The 18,718-nt window shown below is 36.3% G+C and overlaps 1 protein-coding gene across 1 annotated transcript; it reads left to right on the forward strand.

Moving 5' to 3' along the window:
* Positions 1-213: 213 nt before the first annotated feature.
* On the forward strand, positions 214-18,349 carry LOC123539079 (2-oxoglutarate and iron-dependent oxygenase JMJD4-like). The gene is made up of 7 exons (XM_045323556.2): positions 214-451; positions 10,421-10,586; positions 11,431-11,556; positions 12,772-12,857; positions 14,878-15,062; positions 15,727-15,870; positions 17,624-18,349. Exons 1-7 carry the CDS (start codon positions 217-219, stop codon positions 18,176-18,178), a joined length of 1,497 nt encoding a protein of 498 aa, XP_045179491.2. The 5' UTR covers positions 214-216; the 3' UTR covers positions 18,179-18,349.
* Positions 18,350-18,718: the final 369 nt, after the last annotated feature.

Raw genomic sequence — 18,718 nt, forward strand, 5'->3', positions numbered from 1 at the left:
ATATCTGTTTTCAATATCGCTGTGATCATTAGACTAAAAGAGACATGTAAACAAATAAATTACCTAACAGTCAAGTTAATTTTCATACTCGAAACACATATAATGGTGTATCGTTATATCGTATAAGTCTGCATTTAAGTTAGATGCATGAACCATTCTTAATTATAGTTACTGGATGACAACGATTCAGCAAATTAGTAGTGAATACTTTTCAAAATGGCGACTCCCATGAATTTGACAGAAAAAATAAATTTTCTACGAGAAAAGTCCTACAAACTTGAAACATTTGAAAAAGTTAAAGAAATTGACTACAACAATTTTTTCAAAGAATATCTGCTTGCAAATAAACCTTGTATATTTACCCCAGATGTCACAATGCAGTGGAAGAGCAGAAAAGATTGGGTCATGGAAAATCACACACCAAACTACACGTTTCTTAGGGCACTGTTTGGTAAATTTGCAACCTGTGTTACTACGTGTAGACGTAGCAAAATTTCCTATGCTGAGCTCGAATGAAAATGCAATGTTACGAAAAAACGGCCGGGCCATTGGCTTTTCATAGGACTGCGATTGTACTGTAATATGAAATTAGGTGCTACCTAAAAAGCAGAGCTCCCTTGAAAAATCACCAGTGCATGCATGTTTTAAATGATAACTCCTTTAAATTGAAAAGCTTGAACCTTGAAAATTTCAAACCTAACAGAATCTCATTAGGCCAATAGCCTAAGGAATTCTGCCTCTTTCCGTGTGAATGTTTGGCAATGAGGACTTAATGTAAATAGTTAATGTTCCAATTCCAAAGTTAATAGAAATTAGAATTTTACAAAATCCTGGAAATGACTATTGAAATTCTTTTAAATGTCATTTACTGAACTTAAGTTAACAATCTATGGCTTTTTTATGGTTAATCTTTTAGCACTATAGAATAGGGATGGTAGTAAGAACCTTTTTGATGTTTATTGATCATTCATCGCCAATAGTTTTAGTTTTTTTGATAAACTTTGGTCAGTGATTTTAAAGCTAACATATGAAATACATGTATATGTGAACGGGAGAAGAGCATTATTTGCTTTTCACAGTTCAATGCCTGTATATTTTGATCCTAAAGCTTTTTTTTTTTTTTTTTAAAGTTATGTCTACTGACTACTGCACAGACACTACATTGAAACCTGACATCAAAACTAAACAAATTTCACATGAATGATTTTAGTTATACAATATTTTCAAAACTCATAATAATACAAAAAAAAACACCTTGAAATAAAAAAAAAGGAATTAAAAAAAAATCTGGTCCAGGTGAGGTTCGAACTCACGACCTTTGGATTTCAACCCGAACTCGCTAACCACTACACCACTGCGGAGTTATGACGTCATCTGGACAAACATAATTATACATAATAAAGTTCAGTAATGGCAGCGTGACGAAAGTTGTTTCAAAATGAAAATATTTTATTTTATTTCTTTTTTCTTTGTAGAAAATGTATTTAGCACTAATTTCTTATTATCAAACGCTCATTTACATTTTTATTCAATATTCAAAGCAGTCAGCGAGACGCTTTTGTCAACCGTAAACAATAAGCTTCTACTGACGTCTTTACTGATTAATTACTATGTGCATAGTGTACTTGAAAAAACCGAACAACACCGATTCCAAAAAGTACCACGAATTTTCAACTCGATAGTATACACAGTAAGATCTCTCTATTCATTTTCTTTTTCATACGTCTAACTGTAATGCGACGCTGTCGGCGCCGCTTTGCAGCGCCGGTAGCTCTGCTATAACTCATTTTTTATATATTGCCAAACAGGCTGGTAACATTGCCCGATCGGGCTTACGACATAAAAAGTGATATTTCTTGAAAAATAATAAAGATATTTCTTTCAAACTTGGTTCATTTATTAAGCATAACATATGATGCTTATCAAGATAGAAGTAACTTTGTTGCCTTCAGTTTTGTTAGAATTACTTCCCTTTTTCAGATTTTTATGATGCATAATTTTTGAAGTCCAAAATAGTTATGTTTTTAATGCAATGTTTAAAACAGAAAAGGTTCAATTGCTTTCTAATGCTCCAAACTTGTGCGCCAATACCCTTATTCTATATATTTAGGATTAATACTTCGTTACTAGTGCAGATGTATGAGCATTTTTTTTTAAACTAACATTTCTCTATGATGTTGTAAGTGAAAGCAGAGTAAAATGTAAAAATTCATGTACTAGCGCAATAATTTAGAGTATTGATAGCCATTGAACCCTTTTTATGCCCCCGAAGGGAGGCATATAGTTTTTGAACCGTCTGTCAGTCTGTCGGTCTGTCAGTCTGTCCGCAATTTTCGTGTCCGGTCCATATTTTTGTCATCGATGGATGAATTTTCAAATAACTTGGCATGAATGTGTACCACAGTAAGACAACGTGTTGCGCGCAAGACCCAGGTCAGTAGCTCAAAGGTCAAGGTCACACTTAGACATTAAAGGATAGTGCATTGATGGGCGTGTCCGGTCCATATCTTTGTCATCGATGGATGGATTTTCAAATAACTTGGCATGAATGTGTACCACAGTAAGACGACGTGTCGCGCGCAAGACCCAGGTCCGTAGCTCAAAGGTCAAGGTCACACTTAGACGTTAAAGGATAATGCTTTGATGGGCGTGTCCGGACCATATCTTTGTCATCAATGGATGGATTTTCAAATAACTTGGCATGAATGTGTACCACAGTAAGACGACGTGTCGCGCGCAAGACCCAGGTCCGTAGCTCAAAGGTCAAGGTCACACTTAGACGTTAAAGGATAATGCATTGATGGGCGTGTCCGGTCCATATCTTTGTCATCGATGGATGGATTTTCAAATAACTTGGCATGAATGTGTACCACAGTAAGACGACGTGTCGCACGCAAGACCCAGGTCTGTAGCTCAAAGGTCAAGGTCACACTTAGACATTAAAGGTCATGTTTCATGATAGTGCATTGATGGGCGTGTCCGGTCCATATCATTGTCATTCATGCATGGATTTTAAAATAACTACGCATGAATGTGTGACACAGTAAGACGACGTGTTGTGCGCAAGACCCAGCTCCGTAGGTCAAAGGTCCTAAACTCTAACATCGGCCATAACTATTCATTCAAAGTGCCATCGGGGCATGTGTCATCCTATGGAGACAGCTTTTGTTTTGTTTTAAACTTAGCATAAGAACATATTTTTTGGACTTCAAAGATTATGCGTCATAAAGATCTGAAAAGGGGAAATAATTCTACCAAAACTGACGGCAACCAAGTTATTTTTATTCTAATTTGTATAATTTGTTATGCTTAATAAATGGACCAAGTTTGAAAAAAATAGCATCATTAGTTTTCATGAAATATTACTTTTTATGCCTTAAGCCCGATCGGGCAATGTTACCAGCCTGCCAAAGGCTCATAGTGAGCTTTTGTGACCGCTCAATGTCTGTCGTACGTCCGTCAACAATTTCTAAAAAAATCTTCTTCTTGAAAACCACTGAGCAGAATTACACCAAACTTCACAGAAATGATCCTTGGGTGGTCCTCTTTCAAAATTATTCAAAGAATTTAATTTCATGCTGAACTCTGATTGCCATGGCAACCGAAAGGAAAAACTGTAAAAATCTTCTTGTCTAAAACTGCAAGGCTTAGAGCCTTGACATCAACTTATGGTCCTCTATGAAGATTGTTCAAATTATGCCCCTGGGGTGAAAAGAAGCCCCTCCCCGGGGGTCACAAGTTTTACATCGACTTATATAGGAAAATACTTTAAAAATCTTCTTGTCTAAAACTACAAGACCTAGGCCTTTGATATTTGGTATGTAGCATTACCTTGTAGTCCTCTACCAAAATTGTTCAAATTATGCCCCTGGAGTGAAAAGAGGCCCAGCCCCGTGGGGGCTCAAGTTTTACATAGACTTATATAAGGAAATTTTTTTATGCCCCCAAAGGGAGGCATATAGTTTTTGAACCGTCTGTCGGTCTGTCAGTCTGTCCGCAATTTTCGTGTCCAGTCCATATCTTTGTCATCTATGGATGGATTTTCAAATAACTTGGCATGAATGTGCACCACAGTAATACGACGTGTCGCGCGCAAGACCCAGGTCCGTAGCTCAAAGGTCAAGGTCACACTTAGACGTTAAAGGTCATTTTTCATGATAGTGCATTCGTGTCCGGTCCATATCTTTGTCATCCATGGATGGATTTTCAAATACCTTGGCATGAATGTGTACCACAGTAAGACGACGTGTCATTCGCAAGACCCAGGTCCGTAGCTCAAAGGTCAAGGTCACACGTAGACGTTAAAGGTCATGTTTCATGATAGTGCATTGATGGGCGTGTCTGGTCCATATCTTTGTCATTCATGCATGGATTTTAAAATTATTGGGCATGAATGTGTACCACAGTAAGACAACGTGTTGCACGCAAGACTCAGGTCTGTAGGTCAAAGGTCCTAAACTCTAACATCGGCCATAACTATTCATTCAAAGTGCCATCGGGGGCATGTGTCATCCTGTGGAGACAGCTCTTGTTTAAAAATCTTCTTGCCTTAAACTGCAAGGCCTAGGCTTTTGATATTTGGTATGTTGCATTGCCTTGTGGTCCTCTACCAACATTGTTCGAATTATACCCCTTGGGTGAAAAGAAGCCCTGCCCTGGCCCTGGGGGTCCCAAATTAACATAGACTTATATAGGGAAAAAAAATCTTCATGACCCAAAGTTCAAGGCCTATGCCTAGTGATCTCTAACAAGAGTGTTCAAATTATGTCCCTGAGGTGAAAAGAGGCCCCATCCTGGGGTCACTTGTTATAATTATGAGTTATAGAGGAATAAATACTTAAAAAGATTATCAGATCTTATTTCCTAGACTGTTCAATTATAATTACCTTATGACCCCAAGCGATGACCTTGACCTACTGACCTACTTTCTTGTTTTTTAAGATACAGCCTTGAAATTTGGATGACATGTGCAGTTTTGCACACCGATCTCAATACTGACTTTCAGTGACCATGAATGTGACCTACATTCTAACATTTTAGCATCAGTTTTGCATTTTAAACAGGTGGCTCATATTACTCAGGTGAGTGATTCAGGGTCATCATGACCCTCTTGTATATATCATCTTTCTCATACTTCAGAGCCTTCCAATTGATGCAAGCCCTTGGAAAAATTGCACTTGCATATAGAGGCTGAGGGGGCCTACATGGCTAAGTGGTTAAGGTCACTGACTTCAAATCACGTGCCACTCATCGATGTGGATTCGAGCCTCAACTGGGGCATTGATTCCTTCATGTGAGGAAGCCATCAAGCTGGCTTATGGAAGGTTGTTGTTCTACTCAGGTGCCCGCTTGTGATGAAATAATGCACGGAGGGGCATCTGGGGTCTTCCTCCACAATCAAAGCTGGAATGTTGCCATATGACCTATAATTGTGCTGGTACGACGTTAAACCCAACAAAATAAAATAAATAAATTAAAATATAGAGGCTTAGTTTGTGTAAGAGCACAAGAACAACTAGCTAAAAAAATTCAGCTCAGAGATGTTTACATGCTGTCACGGATCTCTGAGCTTTAGCATATGCCATATTGAAACCTAACCAAAAATCCTGCAAGAGGTCTTGTCATGCTATATTTTCATCAGATGAAATGCCATGGACTCACCTTTTACTTTAAAATATTTCTAATCCATTTTTCTTTTGATCTGATATACACCATGCCACAAATTCTGAACACAAGTTATACACACAAATTTTAAATGGGTAGCGCTGGAGACCTGCAATATTTTGTGCGCCATTGCAGTTGTGACCTGATCTGGGTACTCTTCATTTGGAAAATAAATAGGTCGTATAGACTTGTTGTAATTGATCTTTTATGTGAATTTAAACCTTCTAATTAAATGAATTATGTTGTTTTTCATTAACTTTATTGAAAATGTACGTTATTATTATATTGTTATATTTATAATTCAATACAATTCATAAATATACAAAATGTTGATATTGATTTTAAAAAACAACAATGTACTGTAGATTTAGCTTTGCATGGCATTGTCAGTTTCTCACTAGAGTCAGTGTGCAGATGTTTGACACTGTTTAAAAAAACGAATGAGGTTACACCATAACTTAATGGATGTAACCATCAGAAAATAAAAGTAGCGTCAGTTAAGTTATGTTCACCAAAACTACAGAAGCACAAACTATCAAGATATTTTCTGTAGTTTGCATCCTTTAAATGCACCTACATGCCAAAATTATAAAATAGCGTTTAAAGGGCAACATCACACCAGAATGTCTAAATAATATATTACCATATATTTGCGGCATTGGCTCACGAATTTTTGTTGTGGCATATTGGAATCCTTCAAACATACAAAAGTACAAATTAGGGCAACGATACAACAAATATTACTTTTGATTTATTGACATGCTAGTTTGTCATTTTGGCATATTGGTACCCTAGTTGTGTCCTCCTGAAAATCAGACTGGTTCAACAATTTTTGAGTGATTTATGGCCCTTTGTTTATTTTGATTTCTAATAATATTTTATATCCATTGGCCCTCCAAGTAGTTAATTGGTATTTAGCTCCACTATTCGGAGAATAGGGGGCTATTCTACTCGCCCCTGCGTTGGCGTGACCTTTCTTGATTAAAGTTTTTCGGCAACCTTTGTTTTTTTGTCATATCTTTGTTACTATTGCTTATATCTTACTATAACTTCACATAAATATTGTCCAATATACAAACAAAATATGTTTAGGGGCTGAGCCCATTATACCCAAGGTCAAGGTCACCAAGGTGTTATACTTAGGTTATTTTTAAGGTTAAAGTTTTTCAGCAACCTTGTTTTTCTGTCATATCTTTGTTATTATGGCTTTTATCTTACTGTAACTTCACATAAACATTGTCCAGTATACAAAACAAAGTATGTGTAGGGGCTGAGTCCATTATACCCAAGGTCAAGGTCACCAAGGTGTTATACTTAGGTTATTTTTAAGGTTAAAGTTTTTCGGCAACCTTTGTTTTTCTGTCATATCTTTGTTACTATGGCTTATATCTTACTGAAACTTCACATAAACATTGTCCAACATACAAACAAAGTATGTGCAGGGGCGAGGCCCATTATATCTAAGGTCAAGGTCACAAAGTTGTTATACTTGGAAGGGGCCTCCGTGGCCGAGTGGTTAGAGTCGTTGACTTCAAACCATTTGCCCCTCATCGATGTGGGTTCGAAACCTCATTTGGGGCGTAGAATTCTTCACGTGAGGAAGCCATCCAGCTGGCTTGCGGAAGGTCGGTGGTTCTACCCAGGTGCCCGCTCGTGATGAAATTGTGCACGGAGGGGCACCTGGGGTCTTCCTCCACCATTAAAGCTGGAAAGTCACCATATGACCTAAAATTGTGTCGGTGCGACGTTAAACCCAACAAAATAAAATGTTATACTTGGAATTATTTTCATGTTAATTTTTTTCGAAAGCTTTGTTTATAGACATATCTTTAGTACTTTAAAAGATAATGACTTGAAATTAAAAATATTTCTTTATAATCATCATCATTCTGCATGTGTGGTTACAAACCCCATAATTCTAATTGTATTTTTAGCTCGACTATTCGAAGAATAGTCTAGCTATTCTACTCACCCTGGCGTCGGCGTCGGCGTCGGCGTCACACCTTGGTTAAGTTTTTGCATGCAAGTACATACAGCTATCATTTAAAGGCATATAGCTTTGAAACTTATTTATTCTTTTTCTAGGTCAATTATCAACCTCACTGGGTCAAGTTCCATAACTCTAACATGTATTTTGAGCAAATTATGCCCCCTTTTGAACTTAGAAAATTCTGGTTAAAGTTTTACATGCAAGTTACTATCTCCAAAACTAATGCAGATATTGAATTGAAACTTCACATGTGTCTTCGGGGTTATAAAACTAGTTGATAGCACCAAGTCCCATAACTCTGACCTTCATTTTGGCCAAATTATGCCCCCTTTTGGACTTAGAAAATTCTGGTTAAAGTTTTGCGTGCAAGTACATACAGCTATTACTAAAAGGCATATAGATTTGAAACTTATTTTTTCTTTTTCTAGATCAATTACCTACCTCACTGGGTCAAGTCCCATAACTCTGGCATGTATTTTGGCCAAATTATGCCCCCTTTTGGACTTAGAAAATTCTGGTTAAAGTTTTGCGTGCAAGTACATACAGCTATTACTAAAAGGCATATAGATTTGAAACTTATTTTTTCTTTTTCTAGATCAATTACCTACCTCACTGGGTCAAGTCCCATAACTCTGGCATGTATTTTGGCCAAATTATGCCCCCTTTTGGACTTAGAAAATTCTGGTTAAAGTTTTGCGTGCAAGTACATACAGCTATTACTAAAAGGCATATAGATTTGGAACTTATTTATTCTTTTTCTAGATCAATTACCTACCTCACTGGGTCAAGTTCCATAACTCTTAACATGTATTTTGAGCAAATTATGCCCCCTTTTGGACTTAGAAAATTCTGGTTAAAGTTTTACATGCAAGTTACTATCCCCAAAACTAATGCAGATATTGAATTGAAACTTAACATGTTTCTTCGGGGTTATAAAACTAGTTGATAGCATCAAGTCCCATAACTCTGATATGTCCCCTTTTGAACTTAAAACTCTTTTGATATTTAACATTTTGGGTAATAATTTCCAGCTTCTGTGACAATATTTCGAATAGTCGAGCTTGGCTGTCTTATGGACAGCTCTTGTTGATAGAATTATGCCCTTTTTTTACTTAAAGTTTTTTTGCAATCTTCGCTTTCAGGATATAACTTTAATGCAATATAATATAAAGACTGGAAACTTAAAATGTATCTTTATCATCATCATCTGCATGTATGGTAACAATCCCTATAACTTTGATTTGTATTTTTGACCAAATTATGCCCCTTTCATACTTAATTTTTTTAACAAACTTTGTTTTCTGGACATAACTTTGGTACTATATAAGATAATGACTTGAAACTCAAAATATATCTTTACCATCATCATCTGCATGTGTGATAACAATCCCAATAACTCTGATTTGTGTTCTTGACAGAATTATGCCCCTTGGTGTATCTTCCTTTTAAAGTAGGGGTCTCTTATTGAGACAAATATTCATTTTACTGTCAAATCCCCGGATAGAAGAGCGCGCTGTCTTATGGACAGCTCTTGTGTATGGACTTACCTATAGAAGGGTCATAAAGTCTGCAGATTCTAATGAGATAATGATTCAAGTTGTTCATTATTTTCCTATTACACCTTAGCAATGGATGGACTACCCTAGTAGATTGATGATTAATTTGTTTAGTACTCAAAGTTTCGGGTTTAATTATTAGTTATAATATAAGTAATTATATTATGTGCATTCTTTGTTTCCGTAATAAGAAAAAAAAAATTAATCGTGTCATCCCTCTTGTTTAGGGTCAAGGTCACTTATTTTGACCTAGTGACCTAATTATTTGTTTTTAACCTACAACATTCAAATTTGGACCACATATATAGTTTTGAGTGGCGAGATGAACCTTGACATGAGTTGACTTTGATCTTGAGCTAGTGACCTACCTTCACATTTCTGTAGCTACAGCCTTCAAATTTGGACCACATGCATAGGTTTGTGTTACGAAATGAAATTTGACCTTGATCTTGACCTAGTGACCTACTTTCTCATTTCACAAGCTACAGCCTTCAAATTTGGACCACATGCATAGTTTTGTGTACCGAAATGGACTTTGACCTTGAGATTGACCTAGTGACCTACTTTCACATTTCTCAAGCTACTGGCTTCAAATTTGGACCACATGCGTAGTATTGTGTTCTGAATAGAAATTTGACCTTGATTTTTACCAAGTACCTACTTTCACATTTCTCAAGCTGCAGCCTTCAAATTTGAAGCACATGCATAGTTTTTTGTACCGAAATGAACTTTGACCTTGAAATTTATCTAGTGACCTACTTTCACACTTCTCAAGCTACAGCTTTCAAATTTGGACCACATGCACAGTTTTGTGTAACGAAATGAACTTTGACCTTGATCATATATTGACCAATCTCTTTGATATTTGGTATGTAAGTACCTTGTATGAAGCCAAAACTACCAGTTGGTATTAGAGGTCACTGGATCCAAGGACTGTGATGACCTGGATTCTGACATAGTTACCTACTTTTAGGATTTTGAGCTAGTCTTGAAATTTGGAACATTCAAAAATGGCTCAATGGTGGGCGCCAAGATCGCTCTGTGATATCTTGTATTAGTGATAAAAGTTTTATTTTATAAAGGTTGATCATCATAACTACTGTAGTCAGAACAGAGAGATTTTACTACTGACAACATTGCACAAAATACGACATTGTCGCACCTTCATCATATTTCTGTTACATATGTTAACTAGTTCAAATTCTTCCAGGTGATGCCATAGTGCCGGTAGCAAATTGTAAACAGGAACAATACAGCTCACATCCTAAACAGGACATACTGTTGTCAGAATACCTTGATTACTGGGAGAAGTACAGGGTTGATGGATATCCAGAGGATGAACCTCGCCTGTATCTCAAAGACTGGCATTTTACCAAGTGAGTGTATCAGTAGAATATATATAGACTGGTTTCACATGCTTCAAGACTATAGATTATAGTTTGAAGGCAAGCCAGTGATCCAGTCCATGTTTAGAATCAACAAGTCAGAGATTTCATTTTGAGACAGATCTCTGTAAACACGTGTATAAACTGGGATACTTGTGTTGTCAGCTGTACCCACTGAGTCACACTGTACAGACTGCACCTTTGGAGAAGACAGAGAAGCAAAATTTTGCACTTTCTCACTCAAACCTATTTTCTGATTCATATTGGAGACTTCCTTCGTCGCACTAGTTATGATGGCTTTATAGTTAGGCGGACTCTTAAATAAATCTAATTCGAAAATAAATGTTCAGGATTTGCATTTTTTTAATGCAAAGTCACTGACTCTATATAAGAGAATATGTATATATTAGGGAGATGCTACAGAGTATATATAATTGAAATTATTTCTGACCAAAAACTGAAATTGATGCATCTTTAGTCATATTCAGGGTGATGGATGCAAAGTACCTTTAATGATAACCAGTATGTAACAGTAGCCATGTTAGAAATTTATGGCTGACAGAAATGCTGTATGTCACTATATGCAGTATAAGAGTAAAACGAAAAAGATACGATTGAACACTGGTCAGAAGTCTGAAATATATATAAAATGGATGCCCCTCCAGTAAGCGGTCACCTGGCTTAAGCAGCCAAATTGTCTGTTTCCACTAGCTGGCTGCTTAAGACAGGTTAGACTGTATATATATTGAAAAGAATTATGTAAATAGCAGTTTGTTAAGTATGAGATACATTTTTTTTTTTCAAAGATCAGAGATTGAATGTTTATTGATTTCAGAGCATATCCAGACTATAAGGCTTATACCACTCCAGTATATTTCCTGTCAGACTGGCTCAATGAATTCTGGGATACCCTGCCTCAAGATGATTACAGATTTGTGTATATGGGACCTAAAGGAACTTGGTAGGTATAATATTACCAATTTGTGTACGTGGGACTTAAAGGAACATGGTGGGTTTAACATCATAGATCTGTGTATATGGGACTTAAAAGGAACATGGTAGGTTTAATATGATTATAGATTTGTGTATATGGGACCTACAGGATCATGGTAAGTGTAACATTACAGACTGGCATCTATTGGACCGAAAGAAACATGGTAGGTATAACATTACAGGTTTATGTTTATGCCATCTAAAGGGTGTAACATTACAGATTTGTGTATATGGGATCTAAAGGGTGTAACATTACAGAGTTGTGTATATATGGGACCTGAAGGGTGTAACATTACAGAGTTGTGTGTATGGGACCTATAGGGTGTAACATTACAGAGTTGTGTATATGGGACCTAAAGGGTGTAACATTACAGAGTTGTGTATATGGGACCTAAAGGGTATAACATTACAGAGTTGTATATATGGGACCTAAAGGGTGTAACATTACAGATTGGCATCTATTGGACCTAAAGAAACATGGTATGTGTAACGTTACAGATATGTGTATATGGGATCTAAAGGGTGTAACATTACAGATTTGTGTGTATGGGATCTAAAGGGTGTAACATTACAGAGTTGTGTGTATGGGACCTAAAAGGTGTTACATTACAGAGTTGTGTATATGGGACCTAAAGGGTGTAACATTACACAGTTGTGTATATGAGACCTAAAGGGTATAACATTACAGATTTGTGTGTATGGGACCTAAAGGAACATGACAGGTGTAACAGTACAGATTTGTGTACATGAGACTTAAAGGAATGTCACAGTGGTAGGTGTAACATAGGAATGTGGTAGGTGTAACATTAAAGATTTGTATGCAAGGGTCCTAAAGAAATATGGTAGGTGTAACATTACAGATTTGTATGTGAGGGACCTAAAGGAATGTAGTTTGTCTAACCATGTAGCATTTATAAGCCGTCACAATAACCAAGTACTGTTGAGATACTATTTGAAAAAAAAGCAAGCTGATAATTGCTTCAACAAAGTGTTTTAACAGCTGCCATTTTACTAAAGATTTTACTGCATGTTAGTTTTTCTACATACATGAACAAATAATGCTTATTAAGAGTATGTGAGTCTTCTGTACAGTTACATACTAGCTTAATTCAGGTACTTTCTAAATTTTGAATATTACATCAGATGTGCTCATTTAATTGACCAGAAGTACTGTGCCTTTCAGGACACCTTTTCATGCAGATGTTTACAGATCATTCAGCTGGTCAGCCAATATCTGTGGCAAGAAAAAGTGGATATTTTATCCTCCAGGTAAATTGGATATTTTTTAAGGATATGTTTTTGTAGGGATAATGCATGTTCTTTCGTGTTATAACATCTGCAGAATCCTGAGGGATTGGTTAGTACCCGAGCCTCGGTAGAACATATTTACACTGTTATGGTGTGTCACACAGGTGAGCGACCTAGGGTCATCTTGGCCCTCTTGTTATAATAGAAAAAGAGAGTAGATTTTTTATATTTCGGCAAAAAAGCTATTATGTGATAAAAAGAATATTACATTTGTGACTTTCCACATTGAATTTATTAAACTTGTTGAGTAAAATTGATAAAATGCTTGGCAGAGCCTCGCATTTTATTAGCTCACCTGTCACAAAGTGACAAGGTGAGCTTTTGTGATCGCGTGGCGTCCGTCGTCCGTCCGTCCGTGCGTGCGTTCGTGCATAAACTTTTGCTTGTGACCACTCTAGAGGACACATTTTTCATGGGATCTTTATGAAAGTTGGTCAGAATGTTCATCTTGATGATATCTAGGTCAAGTTCGAAACTGGGTCACGTGCCGTCAAAAACTAGGTCAGTAGGTCTTAAAATAGAAAAACCTTGTGACCTCTCTAGAGGCCATATTTCTCATGAGATCTTCATGAAAATTGGTCAGAATGTTCACCTTGATGATATCTAGGTCAAGTTCGAAACTGGGTCAACTGCGGTCAAAAACTAGGTCAGTAGGTCTAAAAATAGAAAAACCTTGTGACCTCTCCAGAGGCCATATTTCTCAATGGATCTTCATGAAAATTGGTCAGAATGTTCATCTTGATGATATCTAGGTCAAGTTCGAAATTGGGTCATATGGGGTCAAAAACTAGGTCAGTAGGTCTAAAAATAAAAAAAACCTTGTGATCTCTTTAGAGGCCATATTTCTCAATGGATCTTCATGAAAATTGGTCAGAATGTTCACCTTGATAATATCTAGGTCAAGTTCGAAACTGGTTCACGTGGGGTCAAAAACTAGGTCAGTAGGTCTAAAAATAGAAAAACCTTGTGACCTCTCTAGAGGCTATATTTCTCAATGGATCTTCATGAAAATTGGCGAGAATGTTCACCTTGATGATATCTAGGTTAGGTTTGAAACTGGGTTACGTGCGGTCAAAAGCTAGGTCAGTAGGTTGAAAAATAGAAAAACCTTGTGACCTCTCTAGAGGCCATGTTTCTCAATGGATCTTCATGAAAATTGATCAGAATGTTCCTCTTGATGATATCTAGGCCAGGTTCGAAACTGGGTCACGTGGGGTCAAAAACTAGGTCAGTAGGTCGAAAAATAGAAAAACCTTGTGACCTCTCTAGTGGCCATATTTTTCATGAGATCTTCATGAAAATTGGTGAGAATGTTCACCTTGATGATATCTAGGTCAGATTCTGAAGTGGGTCACGTGCCTTCAAAAACTAGGTCATTAGGTCAAATAATAGAAAAACCTTGTGACCTCTCTAGAGGTCATATTTTTCAATGGATCTTCATGAAAATTGGTCAGAATTTTTTATCTTGATGATATCTAGGTCACATGTGCTCAAAAACTAGGTCACTATGTCAAATAATAGAAATAACGACGTCGTTCTCAGTTCAACACTGGGTCATGTGGGGATAGGTGAGCGATTCAGGACCATCATGGTCCTCTTGTCATTTTATTCAACTAGTTAAATAAATTCAATATGAAAAAACACTCATGTAATATCTTCTATGTAAGAATGCTACAAAGTTATCAGTTTCAAACATATAAAGTTATCAGGATACACTTCACAACTTTTCACTTTAAGGTTTGAGAGTGACAGTTTCATTTTGAATTAGCAAGTTTAACCCTTATCATGCTGAACACGATTGATTCTACCTTTGCGAACAGTGAAGATCATGATCAGCCTACAAAAGTCAATATCTTTTTGGTAAACACCCCTTCTAAAAGTTAATGGTACTGTCTAAATTGAAAGATGGACAAGTTCATTATAGAAATTTAGCAGGGTAAGGGTTAAGGTTTTATGATATTCTTTAATTGTTTTGTCACAGGATGTGAGGTGATGTTAAAAGATAACCTAGGAAATCTTGTCTATGATGTCACGTCTCCAGACCTTGAAAACCAGAAAAAGTTTCCTAATGCATTCAAGGTTAAAGGTCAAATGCTAGAGGTCATACAAGGTGAAGGTCAAATTATTTTTGTACCAAGTGGCTGGCATCATCAAGTTTATAATCTGGTAAGTTATATTTGAATTCTGGTATAGGTTTTTACAAAAATGATGGCACTTCAGGCGGTATTTAATACTTGATGAAATGTTTATTCACTAAATTCTTTAAAAGTTTGGTTTCTTATTATTATTTAGAAAAAGCATGTTTTAGAAAGATCCTGAGATTTCTAAACAGATCAAACAAAACAGTATCATCAATTTTTATACACCCGTCTCTGAAAGAGCGGGGCGTATTATGTGAATACCCGTGGTGAGACAGGCGGGCAGTCGACATCCAAAAGCATGTCCTCTAAGTCGAACAGTTTTGATCGGATCTTCACCAAACTTGGTGACAATGTTTGTGGGCATAATAACTCGGCCAAGTTCGATATCCAGCCAAATCATTTTTTCTGCATTATTAAACCATTAAGCATCAGATCGGAGACAGGTTCATGATTTTTTCTCAGAAGAATGGATATACAAACACATTTAGTTTGTCGTATACATCATCATAAATAGTCACGTTAACTTACGGTTGGGCATGCACACATACAATTATTAAGGTAACCTACCTCCTTAATCAGTGATCATGTACCGTTTTGTGGCTATAAGCAACTTGGAAACTTTGACTTATTCGCAACACTAGAGCTTTAATTTCTGAAAAATGCTTAATGAGGTTCACTCTGTTTTATAGGAAGATACCATATCTATAAATCACAACTGGCTAAATGGGTGTAATATAGATATATGCTGGAAACATTTACACAGTGGCCTACAGGATGTCAAGAAAGAAATTGAACATTGCCGAGATATGGATGGATGGAACACACAGTGTCAGGTATGCACAAGTCCTCCAGTTACCCTGAAAGTTTTACGACAGTCTATGAACAAAAAAGTTCAAAATTGAAATTGAACCCCCAATTTTGAAATTACCCTACCATGATTATTTTTATACACCCAAAGGGACTTATCATGTTATGACGCCGGTTTCCGTCTGTCTGTCCGTCCGTCCATCCGTTAGCAATTTCGTATCCGCTCTGTAACTCTTGAATCCCTTGAAGGATTTCAAAGAAACTTGACACAAATGTTCACCACACGGAGACGACATGCAGAGTGCTTGTTTCGGGTGACTAGCTTCAAGGTCAAGGTCACACTTAGGGGTCAAAGGTCATATGAGTGTGTTTCGTGTCCGCTCTGTAACTCTTGAACTGCTTGAAGGATTTCAAAGAAACTTGGCACAAATGTTCACCACACTGAGACAACATGCAGAGTGCTTGTTTCTGATGACTAGCTTCAAGGTCAAGGTCACACTTAGGGGTCAAAGGTCATATATGACTTTGCTGTGTCCGCTCTGTAACTCTTGAACTGCTTGAAGGATTTCAAAGAAACTTGGCACAAATGTTCACCACACTGAGACGACGTGCAGAGCGCTTGTTTCAGATGACTAGCTTCAAGGTCAAGGTCACACTTAGTAGTGAAAGGTCATATATGACTTTGATGTGTCTGCTCTGTAACTCTTGAACTGCTTGAAGGATTTCAAAGAAACGGCACAAATGTTCACCACACTGAGGCAACGTGCAGAGCGCATGTTTTGGATGACTCGCTTCAAGGTCAAGGTCACACTTAAGGGTCAAACAGTAATTGTAAAAGTCCTTATAGACGTAAACTTGAGCATTAGTTTGTCTTTAAATTTTTCTGCATATGTGTAATGATTTAATAAAGGGGAATAATGTAGGTGATTCCACCTTGATCATTAATGTAGGCACAGATATTATTTCATTCCTGAATATCAAATGTATTTTGCTGCCAATGGTTGCATAAATGTTTTGAATTTCTATTTGTGTTATATTTTTAATCAGTCAGGTAGACGATTTTTATTTGTTTAATATAAGATTGAAATAACCTTCACCTTCAGAAAATCGTATTTGATGATTCTGCAGGTAGCCATTTAAATGTTAAGTATTAATATATTAAAAGCTAATATGAATGTTAATATAGAAAATAATATATCATTTTGTTCATTGATAAAGACTGTCATTTAAAAATTTTGGATAAGACTCCTAATTGTTTATAATTCATATTCTTCCACATTCAAGTGTAATTTTGTTCAAAGAAATCCGTTTCTGATCAATAACTTGAAAACCACTTAACCTAGAATGTTGAAACTTCATAGAATGATTGGATATGCAGAGTAGATGACCCTGTTTATTTGGGGGTCCATCCACCAACTGTCAAATTCACAAGGTCCTGAAGATAAAAAAAATTTCCAGTCAATAACTTAAGAACCACATGACCCAGAATGTTGAAACTTCATACGAAGATTGGACTTGCAAACCAAATGATCCTTATTGATTATAAGGTCGCTCCATCAAAGGTCAGCGTCACAGGGTCCTTCACATGGAAAACCATTTCCGATCAATAACTTGAGAACCACTTCACCCAGAATGTTGAAACGTCATAGGACGATATGACATGCATTCTAGTCGACTATTATAGTATTAAATTAAAATACTGATAAAAATGGTGTTATACCAAATAAAACAAACCAAACAATTTACAGTACTTAAATTTTATATAATGTTAATTTTCAGCTTATATTGAAAGCCTGTGCAGGAATTGATTATAAACAGTTTTTACAAATGCTAAGAGTGATAGCAGAGAACAGAATAGAACAGCACAAAAAGCAAGAAACAAGTGGTGCAATTGCAGAATTATGTATAGGTAACACTGGAATTGTGGCTGAAAGTCAGCCACTAGATAACAGAAAACAACAAGAAATGCAAGAAAACAATGTGAAGGAAATATATATGAGTGAAAAATGCAGTAATGAAATTAGTGAACTTGAAAAAGAGAGAACAAAAGAACAGAAAGAGGTATATACAAAAAGAAGCTTTTGTGATAAAAAAGAATTTTCTCTTCCAAAGGAACTTTGGGAACATTTTGCAATGTTTGCTTTTTCATCAGATTGGGAGTGGTCTGAAAATGACTATTTGATATTTGATTTATATCGTATCAGACATATTTTACAAGTTATTATTTCAGATGAAGATTACAAAAGTTTATATAAAGAATATAACGATTCTGCTGAATACATTATAGATATTATTGAATCATGGAAAACAAACAAACTATTACCTTTTAATTAATTCTCTGCTGATCAACTGATATCGCCTGACCATCATACACCAGCAGTTTCAGGAGTATAAATTAAATGTTTGGTGTTTGACAAAAACAATTCTGTTTTGGAAGCTGATGTAGTTATACCTGGATTGCTTCTTAGTATATTTCATCTTGTAAATAAACCTGTGTGTGTTAAAGACTATAGTTCATCTTGTAAATAAACCATCTGCACTTGTTCCAAATGTTCCGTAGTAGAATAATAGTGCCTTTAAAGCAGCATGCCTCCAGATTTGGCTAAAAAATAATCTTTCTTTCAAATTGAAGTTTGGTCTTATTATGAACATTAGAATATGAATTTTTGTTTCTAAAATATTTTAAAAGTTCCAAATCAAGATAAAAAGATGACCGCGTCGGGAATTGAACCCCCGACCGCCGCGGCAATAAAGACATTTTCCTGTCATCGTAACCAATAGTGCTATAGCTGAAGTAGTGAATAATGGCTTCAAAATATAGATATTTATAATCGAGACACTTTACATTGAGTCAAAGCGTGACAGACGCTTTCC

This window comes from Mercenaria mercenaria, chromosome 18, assembly GCF_021730395.1.
Source record: "Mercenaria mercenaria strain notata chromosome 18, MADL_Memer_1, whole genome shotgun sequence".
NCBI lineage: Eukaryota > Metazoa > Mollusca > Bivalvia > Venerida > Veneridae > Mercenaria > Mercenaria mercenaria.

Excerpts from the sequence above, each read along its gene's own strand:
- LOC123539079 (XM_045323556.2), top strand. The coding sequence starts at position 217 with ATGGCGACTCCCATGAATTTGACAGAAAAAATAAATTTTCTACGAGAA. Across the intron at positions 452-10,420 it reads GTTTCTTAGGGCACTGTTTG|GTGATGCCATAGTGCCGGTA; the intron begins GTAAATTTGCAA and ends AAATTCTTCCAG. Across the intron at positions 15,871-17,623 it reads GATGGAACACACAGTGTCAG|CTTATATTGAAAGCCTGTGC; the intron begins GTATGCACAAGT and ends GTTAATTTTCAG.